At 44.5% G+C, this 19,492-nt stretch overlaps 2 protein-coding genes across 4 annotated transcripts in view; both read right to left on the bottom strand.

Moving 5' to 3' along the window:
* The window catches only part of LOC307200791 (la-related protein 6-like), a 33,017-nt gene extending 31,869 nt beyond the window's left edge, over positions 1–1,148 (bottom strand). For both annotated transcript variants that reach the window (XM_079949740.1, XM_079949738.1), the window contains exon 1: positions 1,054–1,148. The gene's annotated coding sequence lies outside the window, so the exon portion shown is untranslated. The remainder of the gene's footprint in view (positions 1–1,053) is intronic.
* Positions 1,109–15,617, bottom strand: GOSR2 (golgi SNAP receptor complex member 2). 2 transcript variants are annotated; one of them, XM_079950117.1, is made up of 6 exons: positions 15,490–15,617; positions 9,582–9,646; positions 7,193–7,301; positions 5,723–5,855; positions 5,123–5,263; positions 1,109–1,816 (listed from the first exon to the last, which is right to left on the bottom strand). In XM_079950117.1, the coding sequence occupies exons 1-6, from the start codon at positions 15,516–15,518 to the stop codon at positions 1,655–1,657; spliced, it is 639 nt and encodes a 212-aa protein (XP_079806243.1). In that variant the 5' UTR covers positions 15,519–15,617; the 3' UTR covers positions 1,109–1,654. The 2 variants fall into 2 exon arrangements, with proteins under 2 accessions (XP_079806243.1, XP_079806244.1); XM_079950118.1 differs by lacking the exon at positions 5,123–5,263.
* Between the last annotated feature and the right edge of the window lie 3,875 nt (positions 15,618–19,492).

The raw sequence follows: 19,492 nt of genomic DNA, 5'->3' as shown, positions 1-19,492 counted from the left end.
TTACAGAGCCAGCTTTGCTGGCTGCAAGGTGGGGTAATATCGCTACATGTTTATCTCTAGCTACCTATAAGCAGGGGTGGCACTGTGGTCTAAACCACAGAGCCTAGGGCTTGCCGATCAGAAGGTCGGTGGTTCAAATCCCCGCGACGGGGTGAGCTCCCATTGCTTGGTCCCTGCTCCTGCCAACCTGGCAGTTTGAAAGCACGTCAAAGTGCAAGTAGATAAATAGGTACCACTCTGGAGGGAAGGTAAATGGCGTTTCTGTGTGCTGCTCTGGTTTGCCAGAAGCAGATGCTGGCCACATGACCCGGAAGCTGTACGCCGGCTCCCTCGGCCAATAAAGTGAGATGAGCACCGCAACCCCAGAGTCAGTTACGACTGGACCTAATGGTCGGGGGTCCCTTTACCTTTACTTTACCTATAAGCAGACAGAGTACTACTGCCCAGCTTCCAGTTTTTGCCTTTTCCTGTTGCGCAAAGAAACAAAAGCATTCATGAGAAACATTCCTTTTTAACCAGGCCTTTGGTTGATCTGATTTACATCCTATGCCCCTCTAATATGTGGTTTTTTGGGGCAGCTACTGGGTTGCTGTTTTTATCATGTATTTTGTGGTTTTATATCTTGATTTTATTCTGTGAACTACCCTGAGTATAGGGCGGTTACAATGTGAGTCAGCCAATCATGTTCAACAGAATTTATGGCATTGCCATCGTAAAGCCTCCACTTGTACCCATGAAGACTAGAAACTTTTAAAATTAAAAACTGAGACTCTCATATCCTTTGCTGTTGTGCAGGGTACTTGCCTATTATTTGTGAACTGACCCAATGGCCCCGATTGTGATAAAACCTTATTTTATAAGTGCCTTTTGCAAGTATCTTTGCAAATATATTATACTTCCAATGGCAGCCAGGAAGTCCCTGTAGAAACGTACATACTGAGTCGGCAGTTCTGCCCCAAACCTTTTGCACCAAGAGCTAGCTTCTGCAAAGTGGAGGGTGACCGCTGCCATCCATTACCCTGAATATTTTACTATTGTTCAAAAATGAGTTACCTTGCTGTCTAGCCTTCGGGATCTGCTTATTCTAAATAAGAGGCAGGCACACAGCTTCCAAAAAAGAAGATCTTTTTGGCCCATGAAGATTTCTACTTGTTTCAGCCATGGCAGGACAATACTCTCCTTGCATATAAAGGTAAAATAAATCAAAACCGCTCAGCTGACCACAATGTTCATGTATGTAACCTGGTTCGTAAGAACACCAAGTGGGTCTGCAGTTCCACGGACCGCACAGTCGTGCAGTATTCTTAGGTTCCGTCACGATTGCACAGGGGTTCTGTGACCACATGAATGTGCACCGCTCCTGTGAGCAGCACATGACAACCGCATGCCAATGTTCGCTGAGCCTGCGTGGGGCACAGAGAGACAGCCCACCACCTGGCTGAAGAATTACATCACGTCTCGGCACCGTGTGGCTTTGTAAGAACCCCTTCAGCACCAAGCGCCCGAGTCCACGTAAGCTGAATCTGAGCCATCTCATGATGCCGTAAGGAGAGTACATGACCAGTCCAGAAGGCAGGAGGTTCGCCATTACGTTGGGAGTCTATGAAGAAAGGCAGTCAGTCCATCACAGTCCACTGAGAAGTTCTCTTGCCGCTCACGTCAGGTACTGCACCACGAGGAACATGAGCACGCAGGTCACAATCATGCCTCCGATCATGAAGTACTTATCCTGGAAGGCACGTTTCTCAGTGAGGCGCATGACTGTGTTGGATAAGCCGAGCATGTTTGCAACATCCAGGATTTTCTTCTGGGTGCCCTAAAGGTGAGAGAGAGAGAGAGAGAGAGATGCGGCAACGTTAGGGAAACGAACAGGCAGACTCTCTGAATGGCTTCGGCATCTTCCACAGTCAGATGTTGTTTACTGAGAATCACAGAATTGTAGAGTTGGAAGGGCCCCACACGGTCATCTAGTCCAACCCCCTGTAATGCAGGAATCTCAGCTAAAGCATCCGTGACAGGTTGCCATCCAAGCAGAACGAGCTTTTACAGAACAAGGACTTGCTTTCCACTTCCCTCTGAATTGCAGGGCCCACTCCACCTTCCCATCTCCTTTCCTCTGCCTCCATCCTTCCCTGCTGATCTTCTGTTGTCAGAAGTTGGTTAGGTTTACCATGCCATCCCAAAACCATACTTTCAACACTTAATTTTTTTTTTTTGGGGGGGGGAATATGGAACCCTCTGTTTGATTTAGCAGTTTCCTATCCAGCGACACTTCATTTTAAACTAATAGACATACTGTGTTTTATTAAAAAAATGGCAGCACCAGTGCTCTCACAAAGCATCTTAGGCCAGGTAGCAACAGGGTTGTGGGTCATGGCCCATGTGCTGGAAGGTCAGTGCTAGAGAGGCACAGCTCTCACCAGGAAAGCACAACCTGTCCCATGGCTATCACCCACCTGCTTTTCCATGCAGGTTTTACCTGTGCTCCGATAGGACCAGGAAGCAGGAGGACCAGTCTTCTACCAATCAGAATCAGCACAGCAACAAACAAATAAAGGTATATGGCCCCTCCCTCCATCAGGAATCAGAAATCACAGGTAGGCCAGGGGGATATGGAAGAAAAAGCTGCAGTGGAGAACGCCTTTTTTTAAAAAAGAAAAATTTGGTGGCCAAATTACATATACAGTGATACCTCGGTTCTTGAATGTAATCTGTTTCGGAAGCCTGTTCAGCTTCCGAAACGTTTGAAAACCAAGGCGCGGCTTCCCATTAGTTGCAAGAGCTTCTTGCACTCAGCGGAAGCCGCATCGCACATTCAGGTTCTGAAAAATATTAGAGAACGGAAGCATTTACTTTCAGGTTTTTGGCATTCGAGAACCGAAACATTCGAGAACAGAGCTGTTCGAGTTCCGAGGTACCACTGTATTTCACTTTTAAAATTGTGTTTGGTGAAGGTTTTCACTTCACTGAGGTCCTCCCTTAGGAAGCCAGAATTATGCTGCAGACTCATGTAACCCCAATGCTTCCTTTTCCACAGGGAATCTATCCTGGAGCAGTGCCACAATTGGTGTGATGGAAAAATCGGGAGTGGCTCCAAGAACAGCAGCAAAGGCGTGTCGTTGTGTAGGGGAACAGTGAGAGGAGAGCCAAGAAATGTGACACCTCTGTGTTGCCTACTGAGATGCAACTACACAAAGAATGAGAATCCTCACCCCAGAACTCTGAAAAGGAGCATTCCACATTTCCATCTAGGAATATTCAGCCTGTGAGCTTCCATCTAGGGAGAGCCACGTCGACATGCTCATCTGATCCGATGTGATTACCAACGGGATGCTAAAAGGCTACAGTTCATTTCCAGGATGACATCACTCCAAAATGAACATTCAAGCCTGCAAGGTCACATCCTGTAACGCCTTAAGAGGCAAGAGACTGCTGGAGTGGGTGTTTGGACAGCTGTGTTCCAAGTGGGGCCAGGGCAGCGCAGGGAAGCAGTTTCTCTAGCTTGGCAGGAATATCAGGGGTTGCCCGGTGGCTCAAGCCTACCACACCCAGCCTGCTTCTTCCAGAGGAAAAGGGCTGGGGTTGGAATAAAAACAGGCACGGGGTTCGGAAACGGCATTTACGTCAGCGGCTACCAAGGACACTTGAGCTTTTAACCTCTGCATGGCAGGGAGTGGCGGCTGGGGAGACAATAGCACCCGGCGTGGCTTAGGGACCCCAGAAGCTGCGTGCCATTGATAGTGGGGTGCCCAGAGAACAGGGCAGAGAGTTAGGAAGAAGACCCCGAACGTAGAAAGTGATGGAGATGCAAGGAGGCAGAACGACTGGTTGAAGGGCGGAAGGAGACCAGAGCCAGCAATAGCTAGAGGAGGAGGAGGGCAAACAGTGGAGTGAAGGAACAGTGGGCCAATGAGAAGAGGGAAGGTAGGGGAAACCTCATATGCAAATAGTCTTGCTCTTTTTAGGAACCGCTGGCATGGAGGATCCTGATTCAGGAAAAGGTTTTAGGTAGGATAGGCAACCTTCAGATTCTCTTTTAATTCACAAGAAGCTGCCTTATACCAGGAACAAAGGAATTATCCAGCTTAGCCTTTTACTGTCTGCTTGCCCCATGGTCTCAGGAAGACCCTTTTAATAGGTGGAGCCTGAACCTGGGACCTTCTGCATACAAAATATTTTCTCCACCACCCAGCTTTGCCCCCTCCCTGGACCGATACTCAGAGCTTCTTATCCAGGAGTAAATTTGCAAAACTCTGTCCAAATTTGCAGCAGGGCACAACGAAGCTACAAGAAACCCTGACAGGTTGAATTAATGCTACATTCGCAACATGTGGAATTTGGGTGTATCCAAAAGCCTTGAGTGCAGCTACAGCGGTGGCGGTTTCAAAAGAGGAAGATTGGTGTGGAGTTTGCCTCCTAGGATGAGTCATAAGGAAAGGGTTAAAATAGGTGGGATGTGATTGGCCAGTGAGAATGCAAGGGGGGAGTAAAAGTTAAGAGTGGAAGATTTTGAAAATTGAGATGAGTTGAGTTGAGTTGAGGGTTGAGGTTGGGGAGTTGAAGAAGGAAGAGGGAGGAATAGGCAGTGGGTTGTATTGTGAGAAAGTGAGAGGAATTGTTAGGTGGAGTCAGATAGATAGTTGGAATAATCAGTTTGGAGCTGTTAGGAACTAAGAATAAGAAACTGACAAAAGAACAATTAACTGAAACCATAAGCTTGTTCCTGCATTTAAAAATAAACTTGATTATTTGTTTATGTTAACAACTGACTGGACTCCGTGTGTCCCCGTGAGATACGGGGTGGGGGCAGCGGAAAAAGAAATCGCAGTGGCAGCACAGGGTCAATAGACCGTCAAACGTCCGGGGGTCCTGTGTGTGATCGCTACACTTGGCTTTGCCGTACGGGGGGGGGGGGGGGGGGGGCGGACAACAGAGGAGTGACCGAGGAGAAGTTGGAGAAGAGACACAGAGGGTGAGAATGAAAAGAACCTGCACCTGAGTTTTACTTTTCAGAATTCTGGAAAGTTATTAGAATTAAAAGAGGGGGGAGAAGAAAAAGTGGGTGCCTACTCCCCATATACAAATATATTTTAAAAAGCTGAAGGTCCCATCCTATGCCCACCTTTAATGTCATTCTCTGATCCCTCAGGCCCTGCAGAATGCTGGTCCCGCTGCCAATGAGATCGTCCATGCCACGGTGAGCATTTTGGAGGGACTCGTTATGCTGCAAGGTTTCATCAATCGGAATGGTGGTGTCAGAATCCTGCAAAGGGGGAGGAGGGGAGGGAAGCATGTTGGTTATCTTTCCTTGGCACTCTGAACCCAGAAGGACAAGGGTGTCAACAAAAGCCCATGTTTTGGGATATTTTTTTTTTTAAAAAAAAAAAAGAATCGGCATTATTCTGCAGCAGTGAAGTTCAAACTTTCTGTCCCTACATTTTCCACATAACTGTGACTGCCACAAAATCGAGCTGCCACTCCATGTGTCCTCAAAGACTAAGAAAACTCCCCATGTATTGCAGGAGAAGATTGGCAGTGGTGGGAAAGTTGCCTCGTGTGAGTTTGGACATCGTTGCTGATCTCCTTAAGCGCTAAACCCCATGATTTCTCGCCACCCAAAAAAACCCCATTTGAGAACGACAGCTGTTAAATAGATGAACATTGGGACACGGGAGGGAGTCGAATATTAGCACAAATCCACTGGTTTTACGGGAGGACATACGTTAGTGGTGAATGTTCGGGCCAGAAGCTCCTCCCGCTGCCTCTCTTGCTGCTCCCGTGCGTAACGCCGGTGCTGGAAGTTCCTCAACGCTGTCTGCAGGTGCTGGATGTCGTATTTCAGCTGGTCAACTCGTCTGAGAACGACAAGTCACAGAAAGGAGGAAGAAAGCCATGAGCTTTGATTTTCATGTAAATACAAGAACAACGTCTAGCTACAGTAACTTGTCCTACGGTACATTATTATTAAGTTTCATATGCAGTACACAAGCAATACGTACAGTCGTACCTTGGAAGTCAAATGGAATCTGTTCGGGAAACCAAAGCACGGCATCTGATTGGCTACAGGAAGCTCCTGCAGCCAATCGGAAGCCACGTCAGACGTTCGGGTTCCAAGGAACGTTCACAAACCGGAACGCTCACTTCTGGGTTTGCAGCGTTCCACAGTCTAAAATGTCTCAGTACCAAGGCGTTCGGGATCCAAGGTACAACTGTACATTTATTTATGCATTATCAATTCAAATATAGTCTCCACGGAGAATCTTGTTCTGTAGGTGGAATAAAAGTATCTTCAGTCTTATTTATAAAGGAAAAGAAAGGAAGCCAAGTCTGGCCAAAAGTGTCAGTCCTTGAAGTGCCTTTAATTACCCTTCTGTGGCAAGTGAAGCATTACGATAGAGCTACATTATTCCAAATATTATTTACCCAGATTTCAATGGGGATTTCTATGGGTTGTTTCCAGCATCAGGCTACTGTGAATCAGGTTGCTGATAATAGAAAAAAAACACACACTAAATCTCTGCATTTAAGGCTATTGTTTACATCTGAGTCTAATGAGAATAAGGCAAGAACTGTATTGGGTGGAAGGGATTGCTGTGTAATTTTGGAAATAATAGGAAACAGCTTTTCCTAAAAGGAGCATGTTATCATGCAACTCCACCAAGCATGAAAATATGAACCTATGAGCCTTTCCAGCAAGAGGAGAGATGCTAGTGTTTATTTTGGCTAGGCGAGTCCAGTGCCAGCGAAATATAATTTTAAGTGAGGCCTCCTGAAGAAGAGCAGAGATTGTTCGTAGGGTTGGGTTGTGCCAAACTGATTGCCATGTATGACCTGCAATTATGATCCCCAAGTCTCTTTCCCATACCGCCCGAAGGCTTCCTGTATCAGCAGGTTTCTTTCCTTAAGAGCTCGATTTTAAGCTGCCTTCAAGTTATTTTGGAAATCGGTGCAATTAAGAAAACATTCACAAGCATAAGAAAGAGAAAAGCCTGCCACATAGCCTGATTCGTTCGTAATAATAAATTTATTGCCCTGCACCTTCTATCCCATATGGAAGGCAGCAAGCAATGCAGTACCATCACAACAACAACAGCAACCACAACTTGCCCCAAGGACAGGTCAGAAGGCTGCACTAATATATGTCCCAAGACACAAGAAGTAGTTTGGGAGGGCGAGGAAGAAGATAACTCACAGCTTGGCGTTCTGCCGCTTGCTAGGAGGCTCCTTGTTACAAAAGATTTCCAACCGTTCCAAGTTGCTGAAGATCCTGTCTATTCGCGCCTGGATTTCGTTTTCCACCACTGAAAGAGGAGATGAGGGGGGAAAGGTAAGAAACATCAGGGCCAGATGGACACTCGCTGTTTTAACCAGCACAATACCTTCTTGCCACGCTTTGCCACGCTGTGTGAAATGGGAGATTTCTACCAGAGAAAGTGGAAGGTGTTCATATTCCTAGTGCCACCCATCATGAAGCTAGGTGGAGAAGGTGCCCACCACAACCATCGGGCCAGGGAGTGTGAGGAATGCCCTGCCACTTCAGCATGTGGGAAACACTTTGTCGTTCACCAGTAGCGGTATTGCAAACATTTGTTTTGAGTATTTTATGGAATGTGGAAAATAAAGCAACAAAACAAGGAACAAATCCCCTCTATTTAGGGCATGATGGGCAAATACACATACATATTGGTGGGGGGCAGGACATTATATATATATATGTATGTATGTATGTATGTATGTATGTATAGCCAGAGATTCATGCTGTCCAAATTTCTGCTGCTGTTGGCAGCAAATATTCTTGCTGCCAACATATGAGATGTATTTGTGAGAAATAACCACCTGTGGGTTCTTTTTTTGCTGCAGGATTCTGATACTGTGCATAATCTTCTCGGAAATTACAACTGTCCAAAAGTTTCTTAGCTAGGCAGCGATATCCAAATCGTTCAAGTGCCCGAGTCACCTTCGTGTTACTGACTACTGCTACCAGGACACTTTATCAAGTGTGATGGGATAATGAGCTGCTTGTGCGTAAAAGCTTGATCCCCCAGAGATTACTCAGTGTAGTAAATCTCTGCCTTGAGCGGAGCCCTTTGGCATGGCTCCGTCAGTCGCTGGTAGAATCTGACAGTGGGCGTTTGCGGAAACGTTTCCAACATAAAAGCTGTTTAACGGAAACGAGTCTCCTGGATTCTCTGCGTGACAGTTTCCGGCGAGGGATGGGGGTCCCTAAAGGGGGTCCTGATACCTCTTCACTGTTCTCACTGGAAGTATCCCAGAGCCTCCCCTCCGACTCCCTTTCCCTTGGAGCTCCTGCTCCCCCCCTACTGGTTCCCTCTTCTGCTGCAGTGTCTCTGGTATTCTCCGGGAGCCTTTCCACCACCTGTTCTTCCGATGGCAGTTCCCTGACATCAAGCCTTTAAATTTACATTTTAATTCCCTCTTTGGACACATAAACCAAGATAATAAAGCAAGCTCTGCTAAAAAAGCTATTATTATTATTATTATTATTATTATTATTATTACTACTACTACTACTACTACTACTACCAACTCTCCTGTATGTTTTCCACAATCCTGATAAAAAGTTAGCCAGAATCTTTGCATTTTAGAGCACTATCACCAAAGTTGATTATAAAATCATAGAACTGGAAGGCACCACAACAGACAGCTAGATCAAGCCCCTGCCATACAGGAATATTTGCCCAACATGGGGTTCAAACCTCTCCAACAATTTGGGCCAGCCTGTAGGGGCACGTGAGAGAGCCGTACAGGGGTCATGTACTAACTGCTGTAATTTCAGTGTGGTTTCTCTCAAGTTTGTTGGACTCCAACTCCCATCAGCCCCAGCGAGGATGGCCAATGATAAAGGCGCTGTGGTCCAATAACATCTGGAGGGCCACGTGTTACCTACCCTAGTCATAGAAGAATGCTTCTTCTAAAATGTGACCTGCCAGCCACATCTCTTTTTTTGCCATTATTTGTATGTTGAAGTGCCTTTCCAAAAGGAAATTTTGGGTGGTAGATTTTTTTATATTCCAAAAAATCTACCACCCACGGCTTTCCCCATTTCCTACCCTTCACTCAGTACAGTGGTTCCTCGGGCCAAGAACTTAATTCGTTCCGGAGGTCCATTCTTAACCTGAAACTGTTCTTAGCCTGAAGCACCACTTTAGCTAATGGGGCCTCCCACTCCCGCCGCGCCGCCACCACACAATTTGTGTTCTCATCCTGAAGCAAAGTTCTTAACCCGAGGTACTATTTCTGGGTTAGCAGAGTCTGTAACCTGAAGCGTCTGTAACCCGAGGTACCACTGTACAGCAAAATGGAATCAGAGAATTGTAAGTCAGAAGGGACCCAGAAGGTCATCTATTTCAACCCCCTGAAACGCAGGAATCCCACCCACAGCTGTCCCTGGGTGGGCTTGAACTTCCAACCTTCTGGCCAACAGCCATATGCACAGACCCATTACACCACCTAAAGGTCAAAACATATTAATGGTTTCAAGAGGACACATATTGGAAACACAGGTCAGGGAGCGCTGGCCAAGCCAACAGTGAGGTTACCCTCTTCTATTAATTACTCACAGTGGACTGACTGCTTGTCTGATGTCTCGAGGCGGCCCATGTATGCCTGGACCTCATGGACCTGCCTGTTGAAAAGAAGAAAAGTTCTAGTCAGCCACAAGGCTTCCAGCAGAAAAGGAGGATTTCCCAAGAAGGCAAACACACGGCAGAAATGAATCATCAGTGCTCAGAGCAATCAGAATATTGAAGTAAAACCCTTGGTATAACAGTAAAAATACTGTGCAAGTCAAGGGTAGCCAACCTGATGTTCTCCACATGTTGCGGGACTACAACTCCCATCATCCCTGACAGTGCAGGCTGGAGCTGATGGGAGTCCAACAACATCCACAGCCACAAGGTACTATGATGGCCATCCTGGCAGTATGTAATCTCATACTTTGCAGAACAGATTTCCTTAACATTTCTCATATACAGTGGTACCTTGGTTCTCGAACGTAATCCGTTCCAGAAGTCCGTTTGACTTCCGAAACGTTCGAAAACCAAGGCGCGGCTTCTGGTTGGCACAGACGCCCCGGAAACCCTAGCTGACAACCGCATCAGACATTTGGCTTCTGAAAAACGGTTGAAAACTGCAAAGCTTACGTCTGGGTTTTTGGTGTTCGGGAGCCGAAATGTTTGAATACCAAGGCGCTCGAGAACCAAGGTTTCACTGTATTCTCTGAAATATTTACAAGGCAACAAGGACACAGGCAAAAGCAGAAATACAAAAAGCAATCTGCCTCATCCCTTGTGGCAAGACTTGCCTCCAGGTGACCAGAGAGGGAATATTTGCAAAAGATGGCACTTCTCTTCTTACGGCAGAAATGACTGGCATGGGTGTGGGGGAACGGTTTTGGTTTTTTTAAAGGCCACAAATTTATGCAGTCTTGCTGACAATGCGGGGTTCGCATGAACTTCTTTCCATTTTTAGAAATGCACTGCTTCAAAAATTAGGTTGCAACGTAACAAACTGATAAAATATCTGTCAAATCAGTCAATTGGAAAGGCTATAATACCAGTCCAACCTAAAATCAAATCTGTAATTAGCTATTTTCAGGTGACTATCTTTGGGGAAGCATCTATAACTGCAGACACAAGCATGCTGAGAATTTAATATGCTAACCATTCTATACCATCATTCTGCCCCCCCTAAAATCTGAACAGAATTGTACACCTTTGAATTGTCTTAATATATTTACAAGAATTAAATTGAAGATAACTTCAAACAAATTCAAAGTCTGACTTGGAAATTAACATTTTTAAACACATTCAATGTGTTTTATTGACTCCCCCCCAAAAAATATTTCAGTTCAACCATATTTTGGTTATTGGAAAAATATCTGAAATATTTATGTAGCATGTAAAATTAACACAGCCTATTTTGACCTTCTTTTCTATGTGTTCGTCAAATAAATATGCTATATGAATGAAACCTCAATGTATTTAAGGCAGTAGAAAGTTTCCAGATGCATAGTTGGTTCGAAATCTCTTTCCATTGGCTAAAGGAGCATCCAAATTCTGAATGAACACTGTAGCACTTGAGCCACTCTATAAGCAAGAAAGTTAAAAGCTGGGATATCTCGCCGTGATTATCTGGCATTTCTCTTTGGGGCCTCCTCCAAAACAAAGAGTGGGAATGGCTCAGCCCTGCCAACTAGAAAACCTGTTTTGGAAACAGACTGAGGATATCAGGCCAGAGGCAGAGAAAAGGCAACAGGACGTGGGAGATCAGGTAGGGCAAGGAGGGGAAGAATGCTCTGCCCCACGGGCACCTCCTGGAAACGGATGCGTGGCAGAAAAATCACTTGAGCACACCAAGAGAATGACTAAAAGCAGGGGTCAATAAAAGGGGGGGGGACAATAAAACTCAGCATCTGACAAAGAGAAGCAGCTCAGGTGTGCTAGAGTCTGATGGGCAAGACAGAAAGGCTGAAACACTAGCAATGCCACAGAGCGCCATTCACTTTGCAAGCACCTTGTTGGAAATCATCCCAGCCAACTATCACTAGAGCCTAGAAGGGATCAAGGACTGATTCAGGGGAAGCCCCAGTTGCTGGATGCCAACTCCCATCAGCCCCAGTCAGCATGGCCAATGGTCAGGGGTGCTGAGAGTCCAACGACATCAACATCTGGAGAGCACCCACTTGGCTACCCCTGGATCTGTTGGTTTCTGCTGGTTTGGGACAGAGAATTGAATGAGATGGCCTTTGGTCCAACTCTTTGTGATTTACTTAACTATCTTTAGCTCATTTTCATTTTAGTCAACACAAACAGGCTCCACCAGGTGAGGAAACAAGCATGACAACAGCTTCAGCAACCTCTGAAGTCTCCACAACCTTGCTTAATGTTTTAACGTTTGGAAGGTTTTCAAGAACATGCCAACTCAACATCTGAGCACATGCCAAAACTGAGCACATGGTATGTCCATGACTAGCTCTGGACATTTTAAAAAAAAGAAAAACACCGTAAGGGCATGTAATGTTCTTTTCATCAGATTGTCAAGGTGTGTGGTTTTTAAAGCTTTAAAGATTAAACAGTGTAAGATGCAGGAATGTAGGACTTGGCTACAAAGTTCAGTGCTAGACTGTAGAAATAGGCTGGAACTGCACTCGCCAACATGGTGCCCATGGGCATAACGGCACCCTTGAGGTCTTCCCCTGGCACTCACGAAGCCCTGAACACCCCACTTTGTCATGAAGTGCCATGGGTTGTTATCTCCCCCAACCCACTGAAAACTACAGAGCTGTAGTTTCCTGCTTGGCAGGGGGTTGGACTCGATGGCCCTTGTGGTCTCTTCCAACTCTATGATTCTATGAAAGGAAGAAGATGGAAGAGTAATGCTCTTTCCCACTTCCTCTTTCAGCATGATATATAGTTTTCAAGCTCAGATCAGCAGCTTAACAGAATATAAAGTGTCTGAGGTAAAAGGGAACAAGAAGCAAGTAACCAAAGAGAGAAAGGGAATGGAGACAGAGAGGGAGAAGGCATATATTGCTGGCATCCACCTGTCTCAAGAGACAATGGAAGAATGCACCATCAGAGATGAAGTCAAACCATTGGAAAGATACAGCAGCTGCTGTGGCTGTACAGACCAATGTTTTATTGCAGCTGGGGCAGATGAAGACATCTGGTTTCGCTGTTACAGATGCACACACATAAACGTTGGATCCAGTAAAATAGATACTTTTGAAATTGCATACTTTTCTTATGAGTTCCCCTCATTCCCTAATCATCATCAAATCCATCTCCACTGACCAAAATATAAAAGTCACATATCTGGTGCTTTCTAGCACCACCATGATACAACAGGGATTCAACATGCATGAGTTCTTATAGATCCTCATTATTTCTCCTGAAAATCACCACCAAGTGATAGGAGACCGTTTTATCCACAAATGTACTCCGTGGTTTGTTGACGGTTTTAACATCCCAGGCAAAAATCATGAAGATCCATGCCGTGGGTCTGTGGTGGACAAACACCAGCTCTGTATTCATACTGTGTGTTGCACTACTTTAAACTTTAATATAATGGTGGATTTTGGAGGATGCTGTGATTCAAGAGGAGCCATGTTAGTTCCACTGGTTCCAGCTTTTATCCAGACCCCTTGGAAGATCAAAGATTCTGTGTGTGCTTACTCAGTCTGGGGCAAGAAAGAGAAGCCGAAGAAGTGGTGCCCATGGCACTCTTACAAGATTCCAAATTTGCCCATGGGTTCAAAATATTGGCAACCCATTATGGCAAAGAATCACTCTAGGATTAGAAGGGTGATGGCAAAGAAGAGTCTGTTTTAAAGAGGCACTGTGTTTAACACTCAGGATTTCAAAAATCTGAAATCCATCCCTTCCACCCAGGCCAGAGTTGAGTTTGTCAGAACACAGCTACTACTCAAAGCTATACACAATACAAAAGGAATGTGTCTACGGCCAGGGGGAGGGGGGAATCCACTGTGACCCAGTGCCTAGAGAACAGAGTCTGGACCTTGTGTAGATTACACATGTAAATCTGGGGAATCAAAGTACAGCTCCATCTTAGATTTTAATGCCACAGCAATCGCTCTTAGTTTCAGTCTCGGTTGCCCAGTATCCAAATGGATGACCTTTGAGTTGTTACAAGGATGAACAAGATACAAGTGAGAAGCCCTCTGCACATTTCTTATCCCCATTTCTCTGAGTGTAGGACCCATACAACTCAATGAGACTTACCTCTGAGTAGACAGGAATAAGATTACACAGTAAACAATGGTAAGCAATCACCTGACTCCTGCTACCAGCTCTACTTACTCCCCTTCTCAGTTATGAAGTCTCTCATAGTAGGTGGGAGAAGGAAAGATTTCCAACAGCAGCCCTTGTGACAGTCACTAAGGTGGTGATCTCCCTTTTCTTCTACCCTCCAGAGCCCCAAGTGTATCCACAAAGTTACTGTTGCTGATTTCAGGCACAAATAGTCCCTGTTTGTGAACCTCTGACCTTGCCACCTGATGTTACCCTTTGGTGTCCCATATCAATGACTGTTTCCTCCCTTCTTCCCAAAATGGATACTCAGCCTGCTTCCCAAGCTTCACGCCGCTTCTACCCCTACACAAAGAATCATCATCCTTATTCTTTCCTGTTCTCGCTTCCCTCCCAACATGCCCCCAGTTATTTATCCCCATCCTGCTGTTCACAATCTCCCCCACCCAGGGCTGTGTTTTCAAAACTTCTTATTTCTGAATTGAAACTGGAGACCTACCCAGTGGGATTTAGCTGCTGAACGAGATTACAATGATGAGCCGCATTACGCTAAAAATTATGCCATCTGACCCAAACGTAGTGAGACAAACGTAACAAAATGGGGTGGGAATAATAATGCCCAGGTCCTTTTTTCAGCCGGAACTCACCGGAACTGAGCTCTGTCACATCTCTGGTGTGTTCTGGCACCTCTGTGCGACAGAGACAGAGGGTGACATGGTGCTCGGGGTTATGCAGTGGAGGCAGCAGTTTATATTTTTTGCCGTGGCAGTGCGGCAAAACTTTTTTAGGTCCTCCCCCTAAAAAAATCTCAACAAGTGCCTATGCAGCAGATCTCATGACAGGAAGCAAATCCTCTTGAGCGACAGATGGGCATGAAACTCCAGTGCATTTGAATGCTGCTCTGTATCATTACATCTGGCCAACTGCTGCAAAGAAGAACTACTGGCCACTCTAGCTTTTGCTAGCAGGATAACTTTTTTGGTGGTGCAAACAGACGCACCCCCACCCACCCTACTTATCAAAAGTTTCTACCATTGCCTTTGCTGTTCGGCCGAGAATCAGTGACGGAAGCGCCAAGGCTACCCCCCCCCCCCAATATAGCAGGCAATGTGCTTCTAATTATTATTATTATTATTGTTATTGTTATTATTATTTATTATTTGTACCCCGCCCATCTGGCTGGGTTTCAAACACTGTCAGGCAAATGATTCAGAGATGTTGTGCAAAGATCTTTCAGTGGGTAGGCAGGCAGGCAGGCACCAGAACCAGGTTACACTTCGTTCAAACTGCCACAGACTTTTTACTTACGTGGCCTTCCACTCAGCCCCTCCTCCTTGATATAAATACTCAGTGCTGACCTAGTACAGCAGGGCTGTTGCTACGATTCACATATACGAACGGGGGGGGGGGGGGCAGGGCATATAAATGCAGAGTATGAACTGGAATATTACTGCCCTCCGTCACATTACCATGGCTACCACTCCCCTCCCCCACACCCACCCCACTGAAACCTCCCTCCACCCCACGGCTCTCCCTAGGTTTCCCCCCATTTACTGAAACACCTCCGCCCCCCCGCCTGGTTATTATTAATTATTATTATTATTATTATTATTATTATTATTAATACCCCGCCCTCCCCAGCCAAGGCCTATTACTATTGTTATTATTACTACTGCAAGCTCCCGCCCCGCACACGCACTTGTTGGTCTGGTGGTAAAGCGCCTCCATGGCTGCCGCTCGGCTGACTGGGCTCCCACACAGCTCCCACTCTTTAACACGTCACCCGGTCCCTACACCGGCGCTTCCGGTTTCCGGCTTGCCGAAGGCCCCCGCCTGTGACGTCACCCGCTCGGCGCCGCCTGCCCCTGCCGGCGCCTGAGCAACTGGTGCAGAGAAAGGAGGCGGGGAGGCGGGGAGCGGGGCGGAGCTGGCGGAAGAGGCAGCCGGGATGATTTTTATCAAATCAAGTCGCTGCGCTTTCTAAGCCGGGGTTTTGGATTTAAGCTGCCTCCCCCATCACCACCACACACACACAGTTGATGTCAGTTTGCACTTCATGCAGTACGTTTTTATATTTGCATGCACTGCAATTGAGATATGCAGCTGAATAATAGCATTAATGGCAAAGTCCATTCCATCTCTCTCTCCCCGTTCTGCAAGAGTACAGAAGGCGAAAATAACCCTATCTGTCCTCAGTCTGCGGGAGATTTTGTTATTTTCACGCGCTGAAATGGACACGCGCAACTGAATAATAAAACAATAATAACAGTGGCACCGCTCTTTTCTCTCTTTTCCTCAAGTGTTGTTGTTGTTTATTTTTTTTAAATGATATTTATTAAAGTTCGAATAAACACATATAAACACAAACAACAATAAAAACATACATAAACCAACAAACAAATCAAAAAAAGTATAAATTCAAACCTTATTTTCTAAACCTAATTTCACCGACCTCCTCACACCTCCCCCTTCTGTATTCTAATCTCATTTATCTTATCAGCAAATCCATTCCCATTTTTCCCATAGTTTTTGATAATTCTATTCTTTTTCCTTAATCAACGCCCCTGCAAACCACCAATTGTTAAACCCATATCTTTTTAGCCTTCATTAATTTTATAATGTTTATTAAGATAGTCTTTGAACTTCTTCCAATCTTCTTCCACTGTCTCTTTGTCCTGGTCTCGGATTCTGCCAGTCATCTCTGCCAGTCCCATATAGTCTGTCATCTTCATCTGCCATTCTTCCAGAGTGGGTAGATCTGGTGTCTTCCAATACTTTGCGATAAGAATCCTTGCTGCTGTAGTAGCATACATAAAAAAAAGTTCTGTCCTTCTTTAACACCACATGGCTTACCATACCCAGGAGAAAGGCCTCTGGTTTCTTCAGGAAGGTATATTTAAATACCTTTTTCATTTCGTTATATATCATTTCCCAGAAAGCTTTAATCCTTGGGCATGTCCACCAGAGGTGAAAAAATGTACCTTCATTTTCTTTACATTTCCAACATTTGTTATCTGATAAGTGGTAAATTTTTGCAAGCTTGACTGGGGTCATGTACCACCTATAGATCATTTTCATAATATTCTCTCTCAAGGCATTACATGCCGTGAATTTCATACCAGTGGTCCACAACCTTTCCCAGTCAGCGAACATAATGTTATGACCAATATCTTGTGCCCACTTAATCATAGCTGATTTAACTGTTTCATCCTGTGTATTCCATTTCAACAGCAAGTTATGCATTTTTGACAAATTCTTAGTTTTGGATTCTAACAACTCTGTTTCCAGTTTTGATTTTTCCACCTGAAAGCCAATTTTCCTGTCCAACTTATAGACCTCCAGTATTTGATAATAATGAAGCCAGTCTCGCACTTTATCTTTTAGGTTCTCAAAACTCTGCAATTTCCACTTATCGCCCTCCTGTTCTAGAATTTCACAATACTTTGGCCATTTAACCTCCATATTAAGTTTTTTCAAAGCTTTTGCCTCCATTGGTGACAGCCACCTTGGAGTTTTGTTCTCCAGCAAGTCTTTATATTTAATCCAGACATTATACAATGCTTTCCTGACAATATGGTTTTTAAAACCTTTATGAACCTTAACCTTGTCGTACCACAAATATGCATGCCACCCAAAGAAATTGTTAAATCCTTCCAAATCCAAAATGTCTGTATTCTCGAGAAGCAGCCGGTCCTTTAGCCAGCAGAAAGCTGCTGATTCATAATAAAGTTTCAAATCTGGCAGGGCAAATCCCCCTCTTTGCTTTGCATCAGTTAAAATCTTAAATTTTATCCTGGGCTTTTTGCCCTGCCAGATAAATTTAGAGATATCTTGCTGCCAACCCTTGAAACAGTCCATCTTGTCCACAATTTGCAAAGTTTGAAACAAAAACAACATTCTAGGCAATACATTCATCTTTATAACTGCTATTCGACCAGACAAGGAAAGCTTCAAATTTGACCAGATTTCTAAGTCTTTTTTCACTTGTTTCCAGCATTTCTCATAGTTATCTTTAAATAAATTCATATTTTAGCTGTCATATTAATCCCCAAATATTTTACACTCTTAACCACAGTTAAACCTGTCTCATTCTGAAACTTCTCTTTCTCAATAACTGTTAAGTTTTTCTCTAATACCTTAGTTTTTAACTTATTCAATTTAAATCCTGCCATTTGACCAAATTCTTGCATCAGTTCCAAAACTCTTTTAGTACTAGATTCTGGCTCTTGTAGTGTAAGTACCAAATCATCTGCAAAAGCTCTCAATTTATATTGTTTCGCTCCGACCTGAACCCCTTTAACCAGCTGGTCCTTTCTTATCATGTTTAACAAAACCTCCAGGACCGAAATAAAAAGTAACGGGGAGATTGGGCACCCCTGGCGTGTCCCTTTCTCAATTTTAAGTTCTTCCGTGATCACATTGTTCACTATAAGTTTAGCCTTTTGTTCAGAATATATTGCGCCTATACCGTTTTCAAACCCTTGGCCTACCCCCATACCCTGGAGATTCTTCTTCATAAAGGTCCAATGTTGTTGTTGTTTAGTTGTTTAGTCATGTCCCGTTTAGTCGTGTCCGACTCTTCGTGACCCCATGGAGCAGAGTACGCCAGGCACTCCTGTCTGCCACTGCCTCCCGCAGTTTGATCAAACTCATGCTGGTAGCTTTGAGAACACTGTCCAACCATCTCGTCCTCTGTCGTCCCCTTCTCCTTGTGCCCTCCATCTTTCCCAACAACAGGGTCTTTTCCAGGGAGTCTTCTCATGAGATGGCCAAAGTCTTGGAGCCTCAGCTTCACGATCTGTCCTTCCAGTGAGCACTCAGGGCTGATTTTCTTCAGAATGGATAGGTTTGATCTTCTTGCAGTCCATGGGACTCTCAAGAGTCTCCTCCAGCACCATAATTCAAAAGCATCAATTCTTCGGCGACCAGCCTTCTTTATGGTCCAGCTCTCACTTCCATCCATCACTACTTCCTCAAGTGTAGAATAGGATAATGTTATTTGTCCTCTGCTCCAGAGATGCGTAGATCGTTGTTGAATACTGATTATAAAATTTTCGCGAGTATATTAGCAAAGAGAATGAAAAAAGTACTGCAAGAATTTATACATAAGGATCAAGCGGGTTTTCTTCCTGGCAGACAGATGAAAGATAACATAAGAAACATAATAAATATATTGGAATATCTGAATGCCAGGAATGAAAAACAAGCTATCTTAATCTTTGTAGATGCTGAAAAGGCCTTTGACAATATATCATGGAACTTTATGCTAAAAAATTTAGAGTATATGGAAGTGGGTAAGGAATTTTATAATGGGATAAAGGCAATATATACAGAACAGAAAGCGAAGCTGATAGTGAACAACTATACTACAGAAGACATTAAAATAACCAAGGGTACAAGGCAGGGATGCCCATTGTCGCCATTATTATTCATTATGGTGCTGGACGTTTTGTTAAAATCATTAAGAAAAAATGAAGATATAAAAGGGGTGTCTATAGGGAAAAATGAATACAAAGTTAAAGCATTCGCGGATGACCTGGTAATGATGGTAGAAGAACCAGTGGAAAGTGTCAAAAAAATCTTAGAAGAAATAGAGCAATTTGGTCGAGTCGCAGGATTCTATCTCAACAAAAAAAAAGACAAAAATTATTGCTAAAAACATGAATCAAGAATTAATTGAGGAAATACAACAAAGGACAGAG

Source organism: Podarcis cretensis (assembly GCF_951804945.1).
Source record: "Podarcis cretensis genome assembly, chromosome: 13".
NCBI classification, from domain to species: domain Eukaryota; kingdom Metazoa; phylum Chordata; class Lepidosauria; order Squamata; family Lacertidae; genus Podarcis; species Podarcis cretensis.
This window is presented reverse-complemented; position numbering and strand designations above follow the sequence as displayed.

What these genes read in the sequence shown, in the direction of transcription:
- GOSR2 (XM_079950117.1), bottom strand. Translation starts at nt 15,518, where the DNA reads ATGGAGGCGCTTTACCACCAGACCAACAA. An exon ending in AAGCGGCAGAACGCCAAGCT is followed by an intron (nt 5,856 to 7,192) that starts GTGAGTTATCTT and finishes TGTCGTTCTCAG; the next exon opens with ACGAGTTGACCAGCTGAAAT. An exon ending in ATCAGAGAATGACATTAAAG is followed by an intron (nt 1,817 to 5,122) that starts GTGGGCATAGGA and finishes TCTCACCTTTAG; the next exon opens with GGCACCCAGAAGAAAATCCT.